Raw genomic sequence first — 25217 nt, 5'->3', positions numbered from 1 at the left:
CATCTGTGTGAATCCCTAATGAATGTTAAAGGGACCTTACTGTAATAATGGCTACATGATTCGGAATGCCTTGGGAGTTTAGATATTAGATGCTAACATAACAAAAATGAGCAGCAGAGTTTACACTTACAGCATTTATTAAGGTGTCTGTTTAGAGCCACATTTTTGATATTTGAGTCTGCTGCTGACAAGACTAGTCATGGTCGTTGCATTGGTATAAAATGATTGGATTAAGGTCAGTAAAAGATATGCAGCAAGGTTAGCCCTAAGGTCATCACATGCTTTTTCAATTCTAAAAAATAATAAAAGCCATCATTGTTAGAGCTAAATTACATGAAAATGGAGCAAAATAAATAATGATATTATACGGCAAAGCTGTTTCACTATGCATAACTAAACATTTTCTTATTCAAATGTCATTAATATAATGTGCTTATTGTCCGTTTAAGCCTGATTCAGCTTTTACTTCAGATAAGAAATTGGGGACACTATAGGGACTTGTTTGCCATCACCATCTGGACTTTTATGATTAAAAGTAAAATAAATGTAGCACTCTGCAAATTAATTTTAAGAGGAGCTGACCAATAAAAACTGGGGCTTTTATGTGCATCTTCCCCTCCTAATCAACTCCCGGCTAGGCCAAATCCATCCTGATCTCCACTAGATAATAATGTCATACTGACCCATTCAGCAGGCTTCAAGGTACACTGAACCCAAATTTGTTCTTTAGTGATTTAGATAGAGAAGCAATTCTAAGCAACTTTCCAATTTACTCCTATTATCAATTGTTCTTCGTTCTCTTGCTATCTTTATTTAAAAAGCAGTAAAGTATAGGTTAAGAGCCGGCCCATTTTTGGTTGAGAGCCTGGGTTATGCTTGCTTATTGGTTTGCTAAATGTAGCGACCAATAAGCAAGCGCTATTCCAGGGTGCTGAACCTAAAATGGGCTGGCTACAAAGCTTTAAAGGGACAGTCTACACCAGAATTGTTAGGGTTTTAAAAGATAGATAATCCCTTTATTACCCATTCCCCACTTTTGCATAACCAACACAGTTATATTAATATACTTTTTACCTCTGTGATTATCTTGTATCTAAGCCTCTGCAAACTGCCCCTTTATTTCAGTTCTTTTGACAGACTTCCAGTTTAGCCAATCAGTGCTGGCTCCCAGGTAACTTCACGTGCATGAGCACAGTGTTATCTATATGAAACACATGAACTAACACCCTCTAGTGGTGAAAAACTGTTAAAATGCATTCTGAAAGGAGGTGGCCTTCAAGGTCTAAGAAATTAGCATATGAACCTTCTAGGTTAAGCTTTGAACTAAGAATACCAAGAGAACAAAGCTAAATTGGTGATAAAAGTATATTGGAAAATTGTTTAAAATTAGATGCCCTATCTGAATCATGAAAGTTTATTTTGGACTAGACTGTCCCTTTAAATCCCAGTTTTTTAAATAAAGATAGCAAGAGAACGAAGAAAAAATGATAGTAGGAGTAAATTAGAAAGTTGCTTAAAATTGCATGCTCTATCTGCATCATTAAAGAAAAGATTTGGGTTTTGTGTCCCTTTCAGTTCTGTTTCTGAACAGTATAGACCCCTCTTACCATTGGGCGTTGGAGCCTTTATGATAATGTACACTCTTTCCTTATTAGCGTAATTTCCCAGCATGCATTGTGTACATTGCACAATGATGTAACTTGCCATGTGTATTACTGACAGATTAGTATTGCTTGCTCATAGCCTTTTGGCTCTTCCTGTTTCAATGTTGCTGGGACAGAGGCCGAATTAAATTACCCCAAGATTATGGCATTCTAGTAAGTGTTCTTTATATTTAGACTAGAAAAGCCAACTTCTTTTCTTGGCCGCCCTTCCATTTATTTATAGTTTATGAAAATGTCATACGCCATCTCAGTCCGTTAGAGGTTAGTTTGTTTGTGGTAAGTGAGGGAAATGTAGATTTCCTACATGTGACCTGGGTCAGCACATGGAAAGAAAACTGATTTTAACTCCATAGGCCCAACAAGTCTGCTCACATTTCCTATAAAGTAGACAATTAATTAGTTCATAGGATATCCTTATTCTGAACCCAGGCATTCTTAAAGTCCCCACGGTGTTTGACCTTACCACATCTAATGGAAGTTTATTACATGAACCAACCACCCTTTCAGTGAGGAAGTGCTTCTTCAAATTACTCCTGAACCTTCTACCCTTCAGCTTGGACTCATGACTTCTTGTTCTGGTGTTGATCTTTTTGTGAAAACCTCAACTTTATTAAATCCCTTTTTATACTTTATATGTTTCTATCGTATCACCTTGTTCCCTTCTCTCCTCTAAGCTATACCTATATAGGTCATTTGCTCTGATGCTCGAAAACTTGCCGGCATAGAGAGAAATGATGCAAAATATTTGGGGGTTGTTTTTGAGCAATGTATAGTAATGTAGACGTCTCGTCTTCAAATCCAGAAGCCAGCAAACCTAGATAAGCAATTATCAAACTAAAATATGCCTTTCTCAAATTGAGGGCTGCCGTAGCACTGGAGACACTTCTTGGATAACCCTGCCAGCGCAGGGAGCTTTATATCATTGGACCCTTCGCTTTGAGACTTTGGGGCCGATTTATCAATGTCTGGCGGACATTATCCGCTGTAGCGTATCATGTCCGCCAGACGTCGCTGAATGCCGACAGCATACGCTGTCAGCATTTAACATTGCACAAGAAGTTCTGGTAAACTGCTTGTGCAATGCCGCCCCCTGCAGATTCGCAGCAGGGGGTGTCAATCCGATTACACAATATCGGGCGGATTGCAGACCGCAGCCTCAGAGGAGGCGTACGACTTAAGAGGCAGCGGTCTTAAGACCGCTGCTTCTTAACTCCTGTTTCCGGTGAGCCTGAAAGCTCGCACGGAAACAGGGCGATTAGGGGCCATTCGACCCCTAAATATGTAAGTTTATTTTTAGACCATGTATCATTTTAATAGCCCTCCTTTGAACAGATTCCAGTTTATTGCTATCCTTCTAGAGATATGGCCTCCAGAACTGCACACAATATTGGATGATACAATACTAGATGAGGCCTAACTAATGATCTGTAAAGTGGCATAATAACCTTACTATTCCTTCTGCAAATACTTCTACCAATACAACTAGTATTCTACTTGCCTTACTCGCTGCAATACTTACAAAAAACTAGAGTTTTACTGTCAAAGATCATGGAGGAAAAAGTAGCCAATAGCAATTAATTCTTGTATGTAGGAGGTGCTTGCAAACTGTAGTCACTGTAACATGTAGATAACCCTTTCATAGCACGTGATAATTACTCAATCATGATGAGCTGTCTAATGATTTTATGAATGGACCATTTAGGTACACCCTCTTCTAATGGCCGCTAGTTGGAGGGTTACAAAGTGTTGGTATAGTTCGTAGTGGAGAAGTGGCTGAGGGCAAAGCAAAGACATAGAGGAACAGGCAAGGCCGGCAACAGGCAGGCAATAAGGTACCAAGGAGTAATCCAAGAGAGTATTTGAGACAGGCAGGAAGTTGATACACAGTCTAGAAACGAGGTACAGAATCAGCAGGCAAAATAGTCAAGTTCAGGCAAAAATGTTCAGCGGAATAATTCAGCAGTAGACAGCAAAGCCCACCCTAGGAGAAAGTCCAACAAACAGACATGGAGGACACAAAGTGCTGAGTATTTATAGCAGTAGCTGATTGCAGATCTACCGCAGCTGGCAGGCAGGTGGAGCCAAAGAGTAACAAACAACACTAATAAGAGCAGAATCTAAGGCTAACCTATGGCTCCGAGGTAACTCACTGCAACACAAACTCGCAGTCCTGGGTTCAATACCCACGAAGGCTGTGACAGGAGCCGAGCATGGGGACTGTGCAAAGTTCAGAGTGATCCTCTGAACAGGCCACATTGGTTATGCACGAGGCTGTTGAATTATTTGACAACTGGTGTTACAGGGTTGGGTTACAGCTGGGGAGTTATTTGAAATCCAACAAAAAAATGGTTTTCTTTTTAGATTACAATGATGTTAGCCCTATGTAAACTGTTCAAAGAGCTTCTCTAACAGATAGTACAGGGACCAGTTCACATGTTGTGTGGCGCTGCTGTCATGTGATATGACTGGCGCTTGAAACGTAAATGGAAAACCAACGCTCATGTATCAAAAGAAGATCATGTGATCTTTTAACAGGATCACTGCCGTATATGTCAACTGTCACCTACATCTCTTTACTAGGAAAACCAGATATATAACCTTTATAAAACTAGACTCGATTGTGGAAAAATCCCTGAAACATGAAAAAACACTAACGATTTGCTAGATTTTGTAACATCTGTAAGCACCGTTCACTCCATCAGTTTATATTTTTTTTTAACCTGTGATAAATGGCGCTGAATATTTATTCGATTTTCCATCCATTACATTACGTGCTTGTCAGCGTGCCGTGTGGGCCACAGTGCACATACATACAAGTAAAGAGTATGCGGATAGTTATACAGAATAAACCTTATTGATAATAGCGTAGAAGACAACAGTTTAATGTTTCAGTTGCTGAGAACTGGTTTACCCAGATTATAGACAAATATTTAAACTGATTAAATAGACATGAATTACATAACAACCTGTTTGTATTAATGTTGTACTAATGCTATGAAACGTAGCCAGTCACTCTATACAGGCAATCTCATTATAGATTGTATGTGCTGTTATATAGCTGGTTCTGTGTGATTTACGTCTGTTCATCACTTAGTTAAAGGGATGTGAAACCCAAAAACTTTCTTTAGTGATTCAGACAGACCGTACCATTTCAAAAAAGTTTCTAATATACTTCTATTATCAAATTTGCTTCGTTCCCATGATATTCCGTGTTGAAGAGATACCTAGGTAGGCATCTGAAGCACTGCATTACAGGAAATAGTGCTGCCCTCTAGTGCTCCAGAAATGGTCTGGCTCCTGAGCTTAAATTACTGCTTTTCAACATAAGATGCCAAGAGAATGAAGAAAATGTGATAATACAAGTAAATTAGAAAGTTGTTTAAAATTGCATGTTCTATCTGAATCATGAAAGAAAACAAAAAGGGTTTCATATCCCTTTAAGTCTGCTAATTAACTCTTTGAGTGCTAATGACGACTCACAGAGTTTCCTACTCTTGTGCTAATGACAGCTCAGAGCCGTCACTAGCACTCTCCCACCTTGAGGGAGATCTGGGGGCTCCCACCGGCTCCTACCCCGGCGATTGTGCCTGTAGAGTGACAGGCATCGCCGGAGCTTCCCGTTTTGCGTGGTGACGTCACAACTTTATTTATACTTAACAATGTTAAGTATAGGAGCAGGGGGCATGCTTAGAAGCCTGTATCTCAGGCATCTAAGCAGCTACAGACCCCCAAGACCCACCATTGGAAAGGTAATCGCCTAACCTTTCCAACATTGTAAGTATTGGGGGTCTGAAAAAAAAATAAAAAAAACATTAAAAAATCTTAGCACCCAGATGGGAAAGTGCTTAGCACTCAAAGGGTTAAAATAATAATGGTTCTGTCTAGATTGAGTTAGATTGGTGGGCGAGCAAGATAATTTGCCCTCTATTCCACTTCCTTTATTAAGGTTCCTCACTGAAAATAGTGAGGCTTTCAAATGACCTTCCCCTGAAATCTCACTCTGTCTATCTGAGCAAGTTCTCTAACACAATTAATAGGTAGTGGAGTATCAGTGGGAAATTGATCATTAATCAAGAAGCTCTATAATAAGGGCTGCAACTTTTACCTTGGTTGACAACAAGGTTTAGTGAATTTAGACCTAGTAACATTGATAAAAAAAATATAAATATCTGCATGGTTTAGAATGAAGCTGCTTTTGCTATTACCATCTTTGCTCACTGGGGGGCAGAATTACACCACTTTTGCAAAATATCATTTATTTTAAAAACAAAACATATACCCTGCTGGCTGTTTGTAAAGTTATTTGTGCTTACCCCACTACCAAGATAGCAGTTTTTCATTAATTATAATGACACAGGCTATGATATTATGGCTTTTTGTTGTGTATGTTTTTTGGGGGGTTACCTCTAAAAAGAGAAAATATATTACATAAAACTTCTGTTGAGTTAGCCAGGAATGTATCCTCTCTCTCTCTTAATGAGCCACCCTGGTGTTCACAAATAGCACGTTCTTTATATGTAGGGAGGAGGATAGTGAAACTGGGGACTTGTTTTCAGCAGATTATCAGATGTCTGGCATCAAAAGAGCAAGAGCAGAATGGATGCAGATTTAATCCCTCACATGCAGGGAGATGGCTATAGCTGTGTAAAGAACTTAGCTAACCATTATGGTTTATTTATACCACTAGAGACCATGAGATGTCAGTATGGATCTGTAGATTCCAGGTCACGCCCTGCAAGGTTCTAGGTCTATCGGTATTACCAGAAGTAATTAAGCAGAATGTTCCCTGTATACCATTTGTAGTTAAAGGGACATTAAACACTTTGGGATGGTAATATAAAATGATAAATCTTATATATATATATAAAAAAAAAAATCTGCAATATACTTTCATTATTTATTTTGTCCCCTTTTTCTGTAATTCCATTCTGAAATTGTGAGCTTTTCAGTTCCTGTTAGAAATAGAAGTGCAGAACACTGTTAAATCCAGCACAACCATTGGCTGCACACTCTAGTGACCTATTTATAACTGTCCCTAATTGGCCACAGCTGAGAAGGTATCCTAAGTTACAACATGGCAGCTCCCATTGTTTTATAGACACTAACATTTTACACATACTTTGTCAATATTAAAACGGCTAAATAAACTTTAAAAACTACATCTACTTGTTATTCTCATACTAATCTTGCCTTTGAATGCATCATTCTAGCTAGCATTTATTTAGTGTTTAATGTCCCTTTAATGTAAAACAGAGCAGATAGATAACAGAACGTCATCTCGGTGTGAGCGAATACAAATATAGCCAGCGACTGTGACCATCTCTTGCTTGTCCTGTGAAGGTGACAAACCAAGAACAACTGTCCCAGCTACGTCCAGGTTGCAGTACAGAAGGCGGTAGAGTGATTGGGTTCTGTATTTACACAATTTTTTTCCAATTTCCAATACAATAAGTACCAATTAAGGGGGTTACAGATTTGAGGCTATACATTTATAGTGCAGCTACTGCCTACCCGAAAATCCTTCTATTTATATATACAGCGGTTCCATAGGATAGGCAGGTCAGGAGCGATACCTAAAGCGTGGGCGTTTGTTTACGGTAGTTAAGTCTTACATATATCCTCTCTTATCGAGAAGAAAATAGTTGGGATTTTTGTTGCTGGATCTTTTGCACCTCCCCTTCTCTTTCTCTTTGTTGATTTCTTTGGTTTTAAGAATAATCTCTCACTTGTGTTTATTTTTATATATATATTTTTTTACTTCTTGTAGTTTCCAAACTGGATAGCCAAGCGGTCAGTCACACAGCGGAATGTGGCAGGTTGCACCTCCCAGTATGGAACAGGGTTGTTAAACAGGCTTATCCCGTTGTAATAGGCGCGCTTCACCCCAAAGCCTACTGGGCAGAAGTCGTTTACCCCGATCTGAGTAATGTTGTTGGAGTGTAGGTAGACGACCTAAATGAGAAACAAGTTGTTAGTGAGATGAGTTGTTTGTACTGCAATTATAAAACATCAGTTAAAAGGACATTATATTTATATTCTAATCTAAATCACTTTAAAATGATGTGGCATTAAAAAGTAAATATTGCCTGACATCCCTATGTTACCTCAAAATATCTTCAGCTCACAATAGTAAGTGTTCTGTAATCTGTTATCCCTCAACTACTGTCAGCTGCATGTTGGAAGAAAAAAAAAGCAGCCAATCAGCTTTGTCAGTGCTGAGGTCACATTTTGCTTTATTGTGATCTTGTGAGATTTCAATTAAATCTCACGAGATTTCATAGTAAATTGCCTTAAACTGAGGAGGGAAATAACAAGATGGTGCTGCAAATCCCAGATGCACTCTCCCTTACATCCTGATTGGTTGCTTAAAGTAATTTTAAAATGGGATGTGGCTATTGAGAAAAAAGTGAGGTAAAATATATTTTTTACATAGAGATGTTCAGGTGATATTTTCTAGTCAGCTTTTTACATTTCAACATTTGAGTATCAAGTCCTTTTAATTCCATAAAAAAATCCATAGACCACCAGGATTCCATATCCCTTAAAGGGATACTGGTGTATCTTATGTTTGATAAACTATAATTAATTAGTGTAAGTAGAAATGTCCCATGATACTTCCTTAATGCTTGTACCACCTGCGCTTCTGTTTTTCTGGATGTTCATGAGGTTTGTGTGTTATGCTGGATAGGGACTGTATATCAAGCAAACTTTAGAAAAAAATGGGGAAACCATCTGCTAGGCCTAAATCTCTTGACTATTGCACCAAAACTCACATTGGAACCCTAAATCATTGCTTTTACAACTCTTTGTGCTACATCTATTTCCCATCTGGTAAGCGCAGCTTTAGCAACTTGTGGTTAGTAGGGCAACAGTGTAAATATCCAGATATGCGTTTTTACTATTACTAATTAAATAACAATTAGCTAGATTACGAGTCTTGCGTTATGAGTAAAAAAGCAACGTTAAGGCTCATAACGCTGCTTTTTTACTAGCGCTGCTATTACGAGTCTTGTAGGTACAGCTGTCCCGCACACCTTTTTGGCCAAATCAACTTATTTGTGTATAGCCTATTATCAATGGGACTCCCATAGCGCCGGTATTAAAAACTTTTTTTTAGGCCAAAAAGTGAGCGGTACAGCCTATCCCACAAGAGTCGTAACGCATTCTAAAGTCAGTGGTTATGAGTTTTGCGCTACAAAGCTGTAGCATAAAACTCATAACTAAAGTGCTAAAAAGTACACTAACACCCAAAAACTACCTATCAACCCCTAAACTGAGGCCCTCCCGCATCGCAAACACTAAAATAAAATTATTAACCCCTAATCTGCCGCTCCCGACATCGCCGCCACTATAATAAACATATTAACCCCTAAACCGCTGCACTCCCGCATCATAAACACTAGTTAATTATTAACCCCTTAATCTGCTGTCCCTAACATCGCCGCCACCTACCTACATTTATTAACCCCTAGTCTGCCGCCCCTATACTATATTTATTAACCCCTAAACCTAAGTCTAACCCTAACCCTAACACCCCCTAACTTAAATATAATTAAAATTAATCTAAATAAAACCTACAAATAATAACTAAATAATTCCTATTTAAAACTAAATACTTACCTGTAAAATGAACCGTAAGCTAGACACAATGTAACTATTAGTTATATTGTAACTAGCTTAGGGTTTATTTTACAGGTAAGTATTTATTTTTAAATAGGAATTATTTAGTTATTAATAGTAGGTTTTATTTAGATTTAATTTAATTATATTTAAGTTAGGGGGTGTTAGGGTTAGACTTCGATTTAGGGGTTAATAAATTTAGTATAGTGGCGGAATATTAGGGTTTAATAAATGTAGGTAGGTGGCGGCGATGTTAGGGGCGGCAGATTAGGGGTTAATACTATTTAACTAGTGTTTGCGATGCGGGGTGCAAGTTAGTACCGCACCCCTCATAACGCGAAACTCGTAATCTAGCCGAATATAAAGTGTTTAGATAAATCTGCCGGTTACAGTAAGACATACAAGTCAAAATCCTACTAACAGAAGCCCTCTTGTGTACTGAGAACATGTTGAACCAAGCTGCCAGCTAATCCAGAACCAATCTGAGTGGCAGCATAAGAAAGGGCATGTTTAGGGTGGTAGTAAACTTGGGAGGCAATGGCTTCTGCAGCGTTCTCAGAAGGAGCCACTGGGTAGATTTTATGGCACGTAAGTAAATTTATAACATTAAAAATGTGCATAGTTTTTAACACACATTAGACATAAACCTGTTAATTCTTTTTTCTATATAAAGATTTTAGAATTAGCCCTTTTTTGATAGAATCAACACCCTGCAGATTAATTTCTCACATTGAATTGGATTTGCCAGAAAAGATTTCAAATTTAGCTTCAGGAATGTTTGCGGTATTATTATTATTATTAATCCCTTAATGACCAGCGCCGTACGGGGTATTTATTTATGTTTGTTCTTCGCCAGACCCCCACTCTCTCTGTATCCGCGTGAGGCAGGTGTCTCACATTTCCGCTATTTTTTTGTGATCACATGACACATAAGCATACACCGTTTGATCACATGACCAGAATGCATGCAACAGATCACTTACCTGCAGGAATCTCATATCTGGAAGCCCTTGGGGCACCTTGGAAAGTTTGTTGTTGTCCAGGTGCAACTCTCTCAGGATGGGCATAGCAGAAAGGCTTCCATTCTCTATCACTCTTATGTTGTTGTAACCCAGTCCCAACCTGGAACATCAGAATACATAATCTATTTGGTATAGTGAACAAGACTTTAATTAAAGTCCATAAACATAAAGTGATTTTATTCAAGCGGCATGGCCCATTTTGAGTAACTTCCTACAAATAGTTGGCCCCTAGAGAGAGCTGTTTAATTTGGTTACATTGTGTTTCTTTATCATTTCCAGATTAGCAACTGAGTCACAGGGCAATAGGTCACATCTCTGGGGGGCCCTCAGTCATTTAATGCAGCACTCAGCCAACCCTCATTCCCACCCGGGAGTTCTCCAAATGTTAACAAAATTGTCTTAATTATCTCCCAGTACCAAATGCTCTGCGTCCCATAACGGCTAAAGTGCACAGTACAAGACACGTGCCTGTAAAAAAATGCCATAAATTATTAAAGGGTCACTAAACCCAAATTTTTTCTTTCATGATTCAGATAGAGAATACAATGTTAAACAACTTTCCAATTGACTTCTATTATCTAATTTGCTTCATTTTTTGGATATCCTTTGTTGAAGAAAGAGCAATGCACATGGGAGAGCCAATCACACGAGGCATCTATGTGCAGCAACCAATCAGCAGCTACTGAGCCTATCTTGATATGCTTTTCAGCTAAGAATATCAAGAGAATGAAGCAAATTAGATAATAGAAGTAAATTAGAAAGTTGTTTAAAACTGCATGCTCTTTCTAAATCATGAAAGAAAAAAAATTGAGTTTCATGTCCCTTTAACAAAGCCCCTGTTACGTCACTCCCTCTGCCCATCACATTAACCTTCCATCTGTATAAATATATAGCCCAAAATAGCAATACCCCTTCTAATTAACAAGTAACAAAAACCCCTAGCAAAAACTATTGCTCTTCCAATCCATCACTGCATTAATCTAACTACCTGCAGCACTCACCGTCCAAGTCACAGTACCCACTAAGCAACCCCTTTCTACCTTCACTGTAAGTTATTTCTTCTTAAAGGGATACTAAACCCAAATCTTTCGTGATTTAGATAGAGCATGCAATTTTAAAGGGACAGTAAACACCAGAATTTTTGTTGTTTAAAAATGTATATAATCCCTTTATTACTTATTCCCCAGTTTTGCATAGCCAATACAGTTATAATAATACACTTTTTACCTCTGTGATTATCTTGTATCTAAGCCTCTGCAAACTGCCCCTTATTTCAGTTTTTTTTAGCCAACAGTGCTCACGTGCATGAGCTCAATGTTATCTATATGAAACATATGAACTAACGCCCTCTAGTGGTAAAAAAAAACTGTCAAAATGCCCTGAGAGAAGAGGCGGCCTTCAAGATCTAAGAAATTAGCATATGAACCTCCTAGGTTTAGCTTTCAACTAAGAATACAAAGAGAACAAATCAAAATTGGTAATAAAAGTAAATTGGAAAGTTGTTTAAAATTACATTCCCTATTTAAATCATGAAAGTTTTTTTTTTTTTTTTACTTGACTATCCCTTTTAAGCAACTTTCTAATTTACTCCTATTATCAATATTTCTCCGTTCTCTTGCTATCTTTTTTCTTTTTAAAAAGCAGGAATGAAAGTTTAGGAGCCAGCCCATTTTTGGTTCAGGACCCTGGGTAGCTGATTGCTGGCTACATGTACCCAGCAATCAGCAAGCAATACCCAGGTGCTGAACCAAAAATGGGCCGGCTCCTAAGCTTTCATTCCTGATTTTTTAAAATAAAGATAGCAAGAGAAAGGAGAAAAATTGATAATAGGAGTAAATTAGAAAGTTGCTTAAAATTGCATGCTCTACCTGAATCATGAAAGAAAAAAAATGTTTCTTCTGTCTTACTGATTGAGGGCCCTATTTACTAAAGCTCTCTGCTTAAATTATCTGACATTATCCTCTCACACTATTCTTAAAAGACAAATGTTGCTATATCTGCCCAAGGGGTGTTCGCTGCACTTCTGGATGTGATGGAGAGACAATATATTTTTTGGAGAAAGAAACTGATTTGAAAGTTTGTGAAAGAAGCTATATTGGTGAAGTTTTACCATTTTTACTATCCCATAATTATTTTATGTTTAACAACGAGTACTACTTGCAGATAAGTGGGACCGCCATGGGGGCAAAATTTGCCCCAGCATTTGTGAACATTTATGTCGCATGGTGGGAGTTAACATATATCTTTACTATTGATAACCCCTGGATGGAACAGGTGGTTTTGTTTGTTCGCTACATATATGATTTATTATTAATAGTTAAAGATGAAGGAAAGGAAAATTTTCTTGAAGTGTTTCTAGTTTACTTAAATAGTAACGATTTAGGATTGCAATTTACTGGTGAGAAGAGGAAACAACAAATAAACTATTTGGATCTTAATTTGATGATCTTTGACAATCAAATAGTTACTAAAACATATAGAAAACCGACAGCAGGTAACACAATTTTGCACGCTGCATCTCCGCATCCTAGACATGTCATTAAAGCCATACCAAGGGGACAATTTATTAGGCTCCGTAGGAATACACAATGTGATTCTATTTATGAACAGCAGTCATTGGAGTTAAAAGAGAGGCTTATTAAGAGAGGTTATGATCCCAAGAATTTAGAACAATGTAGGATCACAGCCAAGGATTACAGGGGTAAATTATGTAATGCAGAGAGCAGTCCTAAATTACATACTGATGATACAATAGTATTTACTACTGAATATTCTCAACATTATAATATGATTGTCAAAATCCTTAAGAAACATTTGCACATATTGGAAGGAGATGAAATTCTTAAACCTCTTATTAAGTCTCTTAGGTTTGTTCCTAAAACATTGGGGAGGTTGCTCGCCCCGAGTTTAGTTAACAATAATGCTAGTTTAGGTTCATGTGATTGGTTATCTAAAAAAGGAACCTTTAAATGTGGTAGTAGAGATTGCATTACCTGTTCTCATTTGATTACAGGTGATTCTTTCTCTTCCAGTTTTGATAACAAACAATATGGCATAACATTTTATGCAAACTGCAAAACAAAATTTGCAGTATACCTCTTGACTTGCAAATGTCAATACGTGGGTAAAACCACACGCGAGGTCAGAACTAGATTTGGAGAACATACCATAGATGTAAAAAATTATTGTAAAGACTCAGCTTTAGCTAATCATTTTAACAGTATTCATTTCTCACATATAGCGGATTTGTCTGTACAAATTATTGATATAGCCATTATTCCACCCAGAGGTGGCAATAGATATAAGATCCTGGATAAAAAAAGAAATATTTTGGATCATAAAATTAAATACACGACAACCTATCGGTATGAACAAAGAATGTGATATTAATTATCTGATAGATGACTAAAGTTAAAGTTAAGATCAAATTTGAATTTGAGTTTATAGATATATTCTTTATATAGATTTGGAGTAAAGATATATGAACTGAGACTTCACAATTCTTGCCATTATATATCATTTTATAGGGCTTACTGTAATTTGATTTATTAATTTGAATGCTTTGACATTATATTTATGTAAGCATATTTATATATCCCCATGTTCCTATATATTGAGTCCAGGTTTTTTCGTATAGATCCTGTTGCAAGTTTGCTAATGTTTTTATTGATAATGTTTTTTTAAGAATGTCTTTTGTTAGCATTGGAAGGGTTAACATATTGCCCTATAAATGGGTGTCTCTTCCTTTGTTCCATAGCCTATGATTAAGAGCCACTTGAGGGCACAAAACGCGTCAGGCTGTTGTTCTATCTACCTCCCCTGTCTTGTGTCATGCCAGTAATTGTATTTTAACTTTTTTCATTAAAGTTTACATTTTTTGCACCTTTTTGGTAGTAGTGCCTGCCTTTCCTTCTCCCTGAGAGACAATGTATCTCTGCATGACATAAGCCTTTTTGTTACATATACACTTTGTGCTTTATCTTTTAATTTATATTGGACTTTAGATTTTGTCCCGAAGGTTTTATTAAATTTAAGCTCTCCACTTTCCATTTTGTATTGTAATGCATTTAGATTCTGTATGTATCAATTTATTTAGGGTTGTGATTTTACAAATTAGTATTATACTTTGTATATTTCTGTATATATTTTACAAATTCCTTTGTACTTTTTATTTTCTATGTTTATCTTTCCTACTCTCCCCCGATCAGACCCTCCCCCCCAATTCTTTTTCAATCTATATCTGTTTCACTCTTGTCTGCCTCCCACCCCTGCTGTATTTAAACCCAGCATACTTCTCAGTGATCTTTTTTGTTCATTCGGTAATGTTGCGTCTTCCCCGTGCTATTGTTATCTAACCTGTACAAGTTGGAATACTGGTTCAGATCTTCCATTTCAATTGCTTGGATCTTGTTGTGGTCGAGGTGAAGCTCATTTAGACTGCTTGGAAGACCTGGGGTAAGAAAACAGCCATAGAAAAGCAAATGAATTTTAGATCACTTCATGGAAGCATGTACATAAGATAAGGGCAAGATACAAGTAACTGTAAAGATTTACACCTGTGCAGTATTATGTCAGGAATATGTGTGACCTCTCCTTTAATAGTTGCCATGCTGTCATGGGCTGGATTGTGCATGCCACGGGTGGGGCTTGGCATGCTGCTCCAAGGCCAGCTGGAGCTGCCGCAGTGCCTGGGCAGAGTGATAGTAGAAAGCCACCATTGGGGGAACATATAGGGCGGGCCCCCTGGGGATGCCACTGTTGTCACTGTGCCCACTTACCTGTCCTGCAGCAACGGCAGCACTAAAGGTATATGGGACAAATACAAAGGGCAAAACAATGTGTAGGAGAAAACTCATCTAGGTATTAATGGCCAACTGGGGGCCCATGGGCCACATGCGGCTCTCTACACTAGTTTTTGAGGTACACAGAAAAAAGCAGAACCAGAATCTGTGCCATCATTTCTTTCATGTAATTAGCAAGAGTCCATGAGCTAGTGACGTATGGGATATACATTCCTACCAGGAGGGGCAAAGTTTCCCAAACCTTAAAATGCCTATAAATACACCCCTCACCACACCCACAATTCAGTTTTACAAACTTTGCCTCCGATGGAGATGGTGAAGTAAGTTTGTGCTAGATTCTACGTTGATATGCGCTCCGCAGCAAGTTGGAGCCCGGTTTTCCTCTCAGCGTGCAGTGAATGTCAGAGGGATGTGAGGAGAGTATTGCCTATTTGAATGCAGTGATCTCCTTCTACGGGGTCTATTTCATAGGTTCTCTGTTATCGGTCGTAGAGATTCATCTCTTACCTCCCTTTTCAGATCGACGATATACTCTTATATATACCATTACCTCTGCTGATTCTCGTTTCAGTACTGGTTTGGCTTTCTACAAACATGTAGATGAGTGTCCTGGGGTAAGTAAATCTTATTTTCTGTGACACTCTAAGCTATGGTTGGGCACTTTGTTTATAAAGTTCTAAATATATGTATTCAAACATTTATTTGCCTTGACTCAGAATGTTCAACATTCCTTATTTTTCAGACAGTCAGTTTCATATTTGGGATAAATGCATTTGTTTCAATCATTTTTTCTTACCTTCAAAAATTTGACTCTTTTTTCCCTGTGGGCTGTTAGGCTCGCGGGGGCAGAAAATGCTTCATTTTATTGCGTCATTCTTGGCGCAGACTTTTTTGGCGCAAAATTTTTTTTTCTGTTTCCGGCGTCATACGTGTCGCCGGAAGTTGCGTCATTTTTTGACGTTTTTTTGCGTCAAAAATGTCGGCGTTCCGGATGTGGCGTCATTTTTGGCGCCAAAAGCATTTAGGCGCCAAATAATGTGGGCGTCTTTTTTGGCGCTAAAAAATATGGGCGTCATTTTTGTATCCACATTATTTAAGTCTCATTATTTATTGCTTCTGGTTGCTAGAAGCTTGTTCACTGGCATTTTTTTCCCATTCCTGAAACTGTCATTTAAGGAATTTGATCAATTTTGCTTTATATGTTGTTTTTTTCTTTTACATATTGCAAGATGTTCCACGTTGCAACTGAGTCAGAAGATACTTCAGGAAAATCACTGCCCAGTGCTGGAGCTACCAAGCTAAGTGTATCTGCTATAAACTTTTGGTATCTGTTTCTCCAGCTGTTGTTTGTATTGCATGTCATGTCAAACTTATTAATGCAGATAAAATTTCCTTTAGTACTGTTACATTACCTGTTGCTGTTCCGTCAACATCTAATTTTCAGAGTGTTCCTGATAACATAAGAGATTTTATTTTTTAAATCCATTAAGAAGGCTATGTCTGTTATTTCTCCTTCTAGTATACATAAAAGTCTTTTAAAACTTCTCTTTTTTCAGATGAATTTTTAAATGAACATCATCATTCTGATACTGATAATGGTTCTTCTGGTTCAGAGATTTCTGTCTCAGAGGTTGATGCTGATAAATCTTTGTATTTGTTCAAGATGGAATTTATTCGTTCTTTACTTAAAGAAGTATTATTTGCATTAGAAATAGAGGATTCTGGTCCTCTTGATACTAAATGTAAACGTTTAAATAAGGTTTTTAAATCTCCTGTAGTTATTCCAGAAGTGTTTTATCTCCCTGATGCTATTTCTGAAGTAATTTCCAGGGAATGGAATAATTTGGGTAATTTATTTACTCCTTCTAGACGTTTAAGCAATTATATCCTGTGCCATCTGACAGATTAGAGTTTTTTGGGACAAAAATCCCTAAGGTTATGGGGCTGTCTCTACTCCTGCTAATGTACTACTATTCCTACGGCAGATAGTACTTCATTTAAGGATCCTTTAGAAAGGAAAATTGAATCCTTTCTAAGAAAAGCTTACTTATGTTCAGGTAATCTTCTTAGACCTGCTATATTTTTAGCGGATGTTGCTGCAGCTTCAACTTTTTGGTTAGAAGCTTTAGCGCAACAAGTAACAGATCATAATTTTATAGCATTATTATTATTCTATAACATGCTAATAATTTTATTGGTGATACCATCTTTTGATATCATTAGAGTTGATGTCAGGTATATGTCTCTAGCTATTTTAGCTAGAAAAGCTTTATGGATTAAACTTGGAATGCTGATATGTCTTCTAAGTCAACTTTGCTTTCCCTTTCTTTCCAGGGTAAATAATCATTTTCGTTCCTTTCCTCACAACAAGGAACAAAAGCCTGATCCTTCATCCTCAGGAGCGGTATCAGTTTGGAAACTATTTCCAGTTTGGAATATATCCAAGCCTTATAGAAACCTATAGCCAGCTCCTAAGTACCTATGAAGGTGCGGCCCTTATTCCAGCTCAGCTGGTATGGGGCAGATTACGTTTTCTTCAAAGAAATTTGGATCAATTCCGTTCTCAATCTCTGGTTTCAGAACATTGTTTCAGAAAGGTACAGAATTGGCTTCAAGTTAAGGCCTCCTGCTAAGAGATTTTTTTCTTTCCCGTGTCCCAGTTAACACAGCAAAGGCTCAGCATTTCTGAAATGTGTTTCAGATCTAGAGTTGGCTGGAGTATTTATGCCAGTTCCAGTTCTGGAACAGGGGCTGGGGTTTTATTTTATCTCTTCATTGTACCAAAGAAGGTCAATTCCTTCAGACCAGTTCCGGATCTATCATTATTGAATCGTTATGTTAGGATACCAACATTCAAGATGGCTACTGTAGGACTATCCTGCCTTTTGTTTAGCAAGGGCATTATATGTCTACAATAGATTTACAGGATGTGTATCTGCCTATTCCGATTCATCCAGATCACTTTTAGTGTCTGAGATTCTCTTTTTAGACAAGCATTACCAGTTTTGTGGCTCTACCGTTTGGCCTAGCCTCAGTTCCAAGAATTTTTTTCAAAGGTTCTCGGTGCCCTTCTTTCTGTAATCAGAGAACAGGGTTTTGGTATTTCCTTATTTGGACGATATCTTGGTACTTGCTCAGTCTTCTCATTTTCGAAGAATCTCATACGAATCGACTTGTGTTGTTTCTTCAAGTTCATGGTTGGAGGATCAATTTACCAATCAGTTCATTGATTCCTCAGACAAGGGTAACCTTTTTAGGTTTCTAGATAGATTCAGTGTCTATGACTCTGTCCTTGTCAGACAAGAGAAGTTTAACATTGATATCAGCTTGTCAAAACCTTCAGTCACAATCATTCCCTTTGGTAGCCTTATGCATGGAAATGTTGGGTCTTAGGACTGCCGCATCAGATGCGATCTCCTTTGCTCGTTTTCACATGCGACCTCTTCAGCTCTGTATGCTGAACCAATGGTGCAGGGATTACTCAAAGATATCTCAATTAATATCTTTAAGCCGATTTTACGACACTCTCTGACATGGTGGACAGATCACCATCGTTTAGTTCAGGGGGCTTCTTTGTTCTTCCGACCTGGACTATAATCTCAACAGATGCAAGTCTTACAGGTTGGGGAGCTGTGTGGGGGTATCTGACGGCACAAGGGGTTTGGGAATCTCAGGAGGTGAGATTTCCGATCAATATTTTGGAACTCCGTGCAATTTTCAGAGCTCTTCAGTCTTGGCCTCTTCTGAAGAGAGAGTTGTTCATTTGTTTTCAGATAGACAATGTCACAACTGTGGCATACATCAATCATCAAGGAGGGACTCACAGTCCTCTGGCTATGAAAGAAGTATCTCGAATTTTGGTTTGGGCGGAATCCAGCTCCTGTCTAATCTCTGCGGTTCATATCCCAGGTATGGACAATTGGAAAGCGGATTATCTCAGTCGCCAAACGTTGCATCCGGGCGAATGGTCTCTTCACCCAGAGGTATTTCTTCAGATTGTTCAAATGTGGGAACTTCCAGAAATAGATCTGATGGCTTCTCATCTAAACAAGAAACTTCCCAGGTATCTGTCCAGATCCCGGGATCCTCAGGCGGAGGCAGTGGATGCATTATCACTTCCTTGGAAGTATCATCCTGCCTATATCTTTCCGCCTCTAGTTCTTCTTCCAAGAGTAATCTCCAAGATTCTGAAGGAATGCTCGTTTGTTCTGTTTGTAGCTCCGGCATGGCCTCACAGGTTTTGGTATGCGGATCTTGTCCGGATGGCCTCTTGCCAACCGTGGACTCTTCCGTTAAGACCAGACCTTCTGTCTCAAGGTCCTTTTTTCCATCAGGATCTGAAATCCTTAAATTTAAAGGTATGGAGATTGAACGCTTGATTCTTGGTCAAAGAGGTTTCTCTGACTCTGTGATTAATACTATGTTACAGGCTCGTAAATCTGTATCCAGAGAGATATATTATAGAGTCTGGAAGACTTATATTTCTTGGTGTCTTTCTCATCATTTTTCTTGGCATTCTTTTAGAATACCGAGAATATTTCAGTCTCTTCAGGATGGTTTAGATAAGGGTTTGTCCGCAAGTTCCTTGAAAGGACAAATCTCTGCTCTTTCTGTTCTTTTTCACAGAAAGATTGCTATTTTTCCTGATATTCATTGTTTTGTACAAGCTTTGGTTCATATAAAGCCTGTCATTAAGTCAATTTCTCCTCCTTGGAGTTTGAATTTGGTTCTGGGGGCTCTTCAAGCTCCTCCATTTGAACCTATGCATTTATTGGACATTAAATTACTTTCTTGGAAAGTTTTGTTCCTTTTGGCCATCTCTTCTGCCAGAAGAGTTTCTGAATTATCTGCTCTTTCTTGTGAGTCTCCTTTTCTGTTTTTTCATCAGGATAAGGCGGTGTTGCGAACTTCTTTTGAATTTTTACCTAAGTTGTGAATTCCAACAACATTAGTAGAGACATTGTGGTTCCTTCATTATGTCCTAATCCTAAGAATTCTAAGGAGAAATCGTTGCATTCTTTGGATGTTGTTAGAGCTTTGAAATATTATGTTGAAGCTACTAAGTCTTTCCGAAAGACTTCTAGTTTATTTGTTATCTTTTCCGGTTCTAGAAAGGCCAGAAAACTTCTGCCATTTCTTTGGCATCTTGGTTGAAATCTTTAATTCATCTTGCCTATGTTGAGTCGGGTAAAACTCCGCCTCAGAGGATTACAGCTCATTCTACTAGGTCAGTTTCTACTTCCTGGGCGTTTAGGAATGAAGCTTCGGTTGTTCAGATTTGCAAAGCGGCAACTTGGTCCTCTTTGCATACTTTTACCAAATTCTACCATTTTGATGTATTTTCTTCTTCTGAAGCAGTTTTTGGTAGAAAAGTACTTCAGGCAGCGGTTTCAGTTTGAATCTTCTGCTTATGTTTTTCATTAAACTTTATTTTGGGTGTGGATTATTTTCAGCAGGAATTGGCTGTCTTTATTTTATCCCTCCCTCTCTAGTGACTCTTGTGTGGAAAGATCCACATCTTGGGTAGTCATTATCCCATACGTCACTAGCTCATGGACTCTTGCTAATTACATGAAAGAAAACATAATTTATGTAAGAACTTACCTGATAAATTCATTTCTTTCATATTAGCAAGAGTCCATGAGGCCCGCCCTTTTTTGTGGTGGTTATGATTTTTTTGTATAAAGCACAATTATTCCAATTCCTTATTTTATATGCTTTCGCACTTTTTTCTTATCACCCCACTTCTTGGCTATTCGTTAAACTGAATTGTGGGTGTGGTGAGGGGTGTATTTATAGGCATTTTAAGGTTTGGGAAACTTTGCCCCTCCTGGTAGGAATGTATATCCCATACGTCACTAGCTCATGGACTCTTGCTAATATGAAAGAAATGAATTTATCAGGTAAGTTCTTACATAAATTATGTTTTTTGCAAGAACAGAAAAAAAAGCAGAACTAAAAATTTGTGCTTTGGGGACTTTTGGTGGGTGTACAAACTAGGAGGCCAATTTATCAAAGGTCTCTCGGATCTGTTCCGACAATGCGGATCAGGTCCGCAAGACTTCGCTAAATGCGGAGAGCAATACGCTCTCCGTATTCAGCATTACACCAGCAGCTCACAAGAGCTGCTGATGCAACGCCGCCCCTTGCAGACTCACGGCCAATGGGCCACCAGCAGGGAGGTGTCAATCAACCCGATCGTACTCGATCGGGTTGATTTCCGGCAATGTCTGTCCGCCTGCTCAGAGCAGTCAGACAGGGTTATGGAGAAGCGGTCTTTAGACCGCTGCTTCATAACTGCTGTTTCTGGCGAGTCTGAAGACTCGCCAGAAACACAGCCCTTCAAGCTCCATTCGGAGCTTGATAAATGGGCATCAAGGTGACCACAACTCAAAAATGCCCTCTAGAAAGGAGAAGAGCAGACCGAGGGTACAACCTGACCTAAATCTGACCCTGTGTCAATGGATATTTTTTTTAAAAATAAGTTATTTGTGTGTTTAATAGCCATAAATTTATATGTGGCCCTAAAGGCTTCTTGAATATTGATATGGGGTCCCCTTGTGTTAGGAAGTTGGCCACAACTGATGTAGGTTCTATACATAGCAGAAATTAGCTCATTTACTACAGTGTTTTATGGTAATAATTCATTTGGAAGAACCCACAATGATTTCCCAGTGGTAAAGCAGATAGGGCACACAAGGAATACAGCTCTGCCCTACACATAGGTTTATTGTATGCATAAGTCACTTTCATCTCCAGTTACCTTTAGGAACTCCTGTCAGTTTAGCCTCTGAAATGCGCAGATAGTTTAGTTTTAGCCCATCAAATGCTCCAGCATCGATTCCTCCATTTTCTAGAGGGTTTCCTCCCATTTCTCATATAAAAAAGAAGAAGAAATGCGATAAGATATTAACATTGTTACATACACATTTCAGCTGGTTTATGCATTATGTATGTTCTTATTCCTTTCAAAATGTTCATATCCAGCCAAACCTATCAACAATTTGTCCTCTAGGGCACTACAATTCTGTATTCACTTTTATCTCCCATCTCACTATATGGAATCATTATACTGGAAATGAGCCGCTAAGTCTATACTCATGTGCTGGCATTGCAATTTCTACATATGCTGCAAATGTACTTCCCACAGAGGTTCTCTGTGTTGTCACTTTAAATTAGCTAACGTTATTTTACTATACTTGACACTCCTCGTTATATATAGTATGTTCCATTTATTTTATTATTGCCAGAGATGACTAGTCTTCTTTCTGACCAAGGTTAGAAATGCTATACTGTGCTTGTTCATGGTGTTTTCATGCTTTCTTTACAGATATCCTGTGTTGGACACATGTTAAGACTACCACATACAACTAACCACTACCCCTTTCTACAGCTTATTAATGCCCCACCTATAGCTTACCAATACATTCTACCTACAACTTACTAATACCCCTGCCTACAGCTTACTAAGCCCCACCTACAGCTGACCAGTGCTCCACCTACAACTTACAAATCTCACCGCATGCCCCTTACTAATGTCCCCACCTGTTGCTCACCAGTGCCTCATTAACTGCTGACCAGTTAGCCACCTACAGCTTACCAATGCTCCAATACCCCTGGCTATAGATAACTAAAGCCACACCTACAGCTTACTAATACCCTGTTTACTGCTAGACAATACCACCACCTACAGCTAACCAATACCCCTGTTTACAGCTTATCCATGCCCCATCTATAGCTTACCAATACACCTACCTCCAACATACCAATACCATGTCTACTGCTAACCAATGCTGCTGCCTACAGCTAACCAATACGCCTTTCTACAGCTTATTGATGCCCCACCTATAGCTTACCAATACATTCTGCCTACAACTTACCAATACCCCTTCCTACAGCTTACCAATGCCCCACCTACAGCTTACCAATAGCCCTCCCTCAAGATTACCAATACTCCTGCCTTCGGCTTACAAATACTCCTGCTTAAAGCTTACCAATGCCACCGCCTACAGCTTACCAATGTCACCGCCTACAGCTTACCAATGCCACCGCCTACAGCTTACCAATGTCACCGCCTACAGCTTACCAATACTCCTGCCTACAGCTCACAAATATTCCTGCCTACAGATAACTAATGACACCACCTACAGCTTATTAATGTCCCACCTACAGCTTACCAATACCCCTGCTTAAAGCTTACCAATACTCCTACCTACAACTTACAAATACTCCTACCTACAACTTACAAATACTCCTGCATACAGCTTACAAATACTCCTGCCAACAGCTAACTAATGACACAACCTACAGCTTACCAATACTCCCGCCTACAGCTAATCAATGATACCACCTACAGCTTACCAATACCCCTGCCTACAACTAACTAATGCCCCTGCCTACAGCCTATCAATACCCCTGCCTACAGATAACCAACCCCACCACCTACAGCTTACCAATACCACTACCTACAGCTCACCAATGCCAACACCTAAAGCTAACCAATACACTTTCCTACTACTAACCAATGACGTCACCTACAACTTACCAATACCTTTGCCAACAGCTTACCAATGTTCATGCCTTGCCTACATCTAACCATTGCCACTACCTACAGCTTACCAATACCCCTGCCTAAAACTTACCAATGCAGTTCATGTTTTTCAGCCCATTAAAGGCATTCTTGGGAATCTTCTTGATTTTGTTTTCATGAATCCTAAGCTCCACCAGGGAGCCAGGCAAGTTCCTGGGTACCTCCTCTAAGCTATTTTTTGAGATGTACAGCTTTTGTAGCTTGGGCAACTGGTCAAAGGCATTTTCATGACACTTAGAGATTTTGTTGTTGACTAAAACCAAAGCCTGATTGAGGGGAAAAGAGGAAAATGATGAGCATCTCTGTTCTATGTCTTAATATTTCTTAATAACAGAACTTTGACCTCATTGCTAGTTAGCAATATTTCTAAACCCCATTCAGTGCAATACCCTTGCTTATGCGTCACGTCACGCAAGACTTTCCGAAATGTCTCAACAGTTATTGATAGCGTGACTTTATACAATTAAAGGGACATAATACTCATATGCTAAATCACTTGAAAGTGATGCAGTATAACTGTAAAAAGCTGACAAGAAAATATCACCTGAGCATCTCTATGTAAAAAAGGAAGATATTTTACCTCAACATTTCTTCATCTCACAATAGTAAGTGCTCTGTGAACAGTTATACTTCAGCTACTGTCAGATGCAGGTTGAACCCCCCCCAAAAAAAAAGACCAAACAGCTTCAGTAGTGCTGAGGTCATGCTTTGCTTTACTGTGATCTTATGAGATTTTACTGACATTTTGCAAGATTTCATGGTAAACTTATTTAAACTGAGTAGGGAAATAACATGACTGTGCCTGCACATGCTCCTTTGCAAGTCCTGGGACTAGCATCCTGATTGGCGGCTTAAAGTCCCTTTACAATGGGATGTGGCTACTGAAGTAAAATAGCTTCCTTTTTTACATAGAGATGCTCAGGTGATATTTTCTAGTCAGCTTTTTACAGCTATGCTGCATCACTTTCAAGTGCTTCAACATTTGGGTATCATGTCCCTTTAATAGTCATCGGGAAAGGCTTAGCATTCTCATGCACCAAAAAAAATGTATCATCTAATGATATAAATGAAGCTCATCTTATACACAGCTGCATTTGTTTGCTTTTTATGGTAAAGCCAAAAATAAATGTTCACGATTCAGATAGAGCATGCATTTTTCAACAACTTCCAAATTTAGTTCTATTATCAAATTTGCTTTGTTCTTTTAGTATCCTTTGTTGAAAAGTCATCAATGCATTGCTGAGAGCTAGCTGAGCATATCAGCTGAGCCAATGACAAGAGAAGAAATATATATGTGAAGCCACTAATCGTCAGCTAGCCTAGGTTTATTCTTCAACAAAGGTTACCAAGAAGAAAAAAAGCAAATTTGATAATAGTAGTCAATTGGAAAGTTTTTTTATTTTTAAATTGCATGTTGTATGAGAATAATGAAAATGTAATTTAGATTGTACTCTCCCTTTAAGGTTTGATATCACTGTGTAGAAGCTGTTGTTCCTTATTGCTCAGGGAAGGTTGTTTT

General features: G+C 38.5%; 1 protein-coding gene across 1 annotated transcript in view; it reads right to left on the bottom strand.

Annotated features, from left to right (window-relative positions):
• Positions 1–119: 119 nt before the first annotated feature.
• BGN (biglycan) overlaps positions 120–25217 on the bottom strand; it is an 85411-nt gene continuing 60313 nt past the window's right edge. Inside the window, exons 4-8 of the mRNA XM_053695339.1 lie at positions 23751–23964; positions 21872–21982; positions 14663–14756; positions 10268–10406; positions 120–7616 (exon numbers count right to left, since the gene is read on the bottom strand). Coding sequence (XP_053551314.1) covers positions 7419–7616; positions 10268–10406; positions 14663–14756; positions 21872–21982; positions 23751–23964 — 756 coding nt within the window. The 3' untranslated portion in view covers positions 120–7418. The remainder of the gene's footprint in view (positions 7617–10267; positions 10407–14662; positions 14757–21871; positions 21983–23750; positions 23965–25217) is intronic.

This window comes from Bombina bombina, chromosome 12 (genome assembly GCF_027579735.1).
Source record: "Bombina bombina isolate aBomBom1 chromosome 12, aBomBom1.pri, whole genome shotgun sequence".
Lineage (NCBI taxonomy): Eukaryota > Metazoa > Chordata > Amphibia > Anura > Bombinatoridae > Bombina > Bombina bombina.
The sequence above is the reverse complement of the archived record's forward strand: the minus strand, read 5'-3'. Positions and strand labels throughout refer to the sequence as shown.